The sequence below is a fragment of the Phaethon lepturus genome, unplaced genomic scaffold (assembly GCF_000687285.1).
Source record: "Phaethon lepturus isolate BGI_N335 unplaced genomic scaffold, ASM68728v1 scaffold46159, whole genome shotgun sequence".
Classification (NCBI taxonomy): Eukaryota; Metazoa; Chordata; class Aves; order Phaethontiformes; family Phaethontidae; genus Phaethon; species Phaethon lepturus.
Genome location: NW_010562235.1, coordinates 21,918 through 24,147, shown reverse-complemented (window position 1 = coordinate 24,147; position 2,230 = coordinate 21,918). Strand labels below are relative to the sequence as shown.

Below are 2,230 nucleotides of genomic sequence, written 5' to 3'. Positions count from 1 at the left end.
CAGTTTGCCAGTCTTGCTCACCAAGGGGGGTGTGCTTTCTTTGACCTTCAATAATGGCCCAAAATCTTTTCTATTTTAGTTTCAATACCAACAATTACTTTAAAATAATTAAATTGTAATAGCAATGGACTGTTCATCAATACTGCTTTAGGGTTTCCTTTATTCAGTTTCAATAAAGGAAAACAATTGTGTTTTTGTCACTGGTTGTCGTGGTTCAACCCCAGCCAGCAACTAAGCCCCACGCAGCCGCTTGCTCACTCTCCTCCCGGTGAGATGGGGGAGAGAATTGGAAGAGTAAAAGTGAGAAAACTCGTGGGTCGAGACAAAGGCAGTTTAACAGGTGAAGCAAAAGCCGCGCACGCAAGCAAAGCAAAACAGGGAATCCAGTCACCACTCCCCACGGGCAGGCAGGTGTTCAGCCATCTCCAGGGAAGCTCCAGGGCTCCATCATGCGTAACCGTTACTTGGGAAGACAGACGCCATCACTCCGAATGTCCCCCCCTTCCTCCTTCTCGCCCCAGCTGTATATGCTGAGCATGACGCCGTACGGTACGGGACATCCCTGTGGTCAGTCAGGGTCAGCTGTCCCGGCTGTGCCCCCCCCAGCCTCCCCGCACCCCCAGCCTGCTCGCTGCTGGGGTGGGGCGAGGGGCAGGAAAGGCCTCGACGCTGTGTGAGCGCTGCTCAGCAGGGACGAACACAGCCCTGGGTTACCAGCACCGTTCCCAGCACAGCTCCAAACCACGGCCCCGTACCAGCTTCTGTGGAAAAAATAACTCTATCTCAGCCAAAACCAGTGCACTTGTGAAGAGTGTCAATTAATGATATGTTTATCTGTATGGTATATTTAATAGCTCTTTTGTCTTTGAAGGTACTTCTTGTTTATCTCTGTTTTTCAGAAGGGTGGTTTAATAACAGAATAAGTAAAGCATTTTAAATGTCAATGCTAATTTGTGCAGTGATGATACAAACAAGCTTATGGTGGATTCTTTTATTTAATTTTTTTCAGTCTTATACGCAGGTCTATGTAGGAAGGCTGTTCATGCTCCTCTTCAGAAAAAAAAAAACCACCACCGCAATCCACACACCCGTGTTGTTTCCATAGTGCTGCTGGAAGACTGCTTCAAAAAAATTTATTCTGACAATCTCAGTGAGAGTTCATGCACGTATCCTGATGGGCCCTAGGTCTTAGGCAGTAACAAGTCAGTCCTACATAATAAATGATGATATCATAAAGACTCTACTTACTGGAAACCATTGATGCTGGCTAATTTGTTTCTGTTGCATAAGCTCAGAAGGAACCATAGGCATCAGGATTTAAATGAACTACATTGAAGTCTGTTTTTAAAAAAAAATGAGGCAAGGAAGAGAAAGAAGGCTGTATTTAAGTTTTGGATGACTGAGAAGTCACTGGAGGAATACATACTAAATGCTTGCTTGTTTTTGATTGCTCCCACAGTATCTGGAATAGTGCCAAAACCCCAAAACGCAAAAATTATTTCAGTTAATCTTCATAGCATTTTACAGTGGGATGCACCCACGTTATACGAAGGGAATATAAGTTACACCGTCCAATCTAAGAGGTAAGTCTGGGGGAGTTGTGCTTTCTTTAATTCACATTTTACAGCTGCGTCTGCTTGTGATTTGTTTCCGTTTGTATAGGAAGATCATTACCTGTCCCTTCTAGCTTGTGAGAGGCTTATCTTCTGAGCTAAATAACAGGGCAGAGGCATTTTCTACACATTTCACACCCAAGGCAGCTTCGTACGTGCTTTTTTTTTTTTTTGAACCAGAAACACATTTTAACGCTGGCTGTTATTAGCTGTCCGTGTGTTTTTTCTCTATCATGTAGCTGTTGCCTGCGATTCAAGAGACTTGGTCCTGCAGAGCGTTAGGACCTTATCTGACCTTTCAGACCAGCAGCGTTTTGCGCTCTGCCACCGATGCAGCCGGCTTGCCTGCGCCCTTAGCGGAGATGCCCGATGAACTGCAGGCTGGTGGCTCCTCCGTTCCGTGCCTTAAGCTTAGGACACATTTTCTGAGGTCTCCTTTTGTCGGTTTTGGTGGGTTGATTTAGCTTCGATTTGGTTTTGCCACTGCGTCCTTCCGAGCTGGTCTTTCCTGTTGGGAAGAGTGGCCTGTGCAGCTGTACCGAGGAAGGCGGCCGCTTCCCCGGCCCAGCGGCGGGCTCCCTGCGGCCGCCGTGCTTGGCGAGGAAACCACGCGTTGG

The 2,230-nt window shown here is 46.8% G+C and overlaps 1 protein-coding gene across 1 annotated transcript in view; it reads left to right on the top strand.

Annotated features, from left to right (window-relative positions):
* The first annotated feature begins 536 nt into the window (after positions 1-536).
* IL10RB (interleukin 10 receptor, beta) overlaps positions 537-2,230 on the top strand; it is a 10,572-nt gene continuing 8,878 nt past the window's right edge. The window contains exons 1-2 of the mRNA XM_010294203.1: positions 537-549; positions 1,460-1,583. Of these exons, the coding sequence (XP_010292505.1) occupies positions 537-549; positions 1,460-1,583 (137 nt within the window). The remainder of the gene's footprint in view (positions 550-1,459; positions 1,584-2,230) is intronic.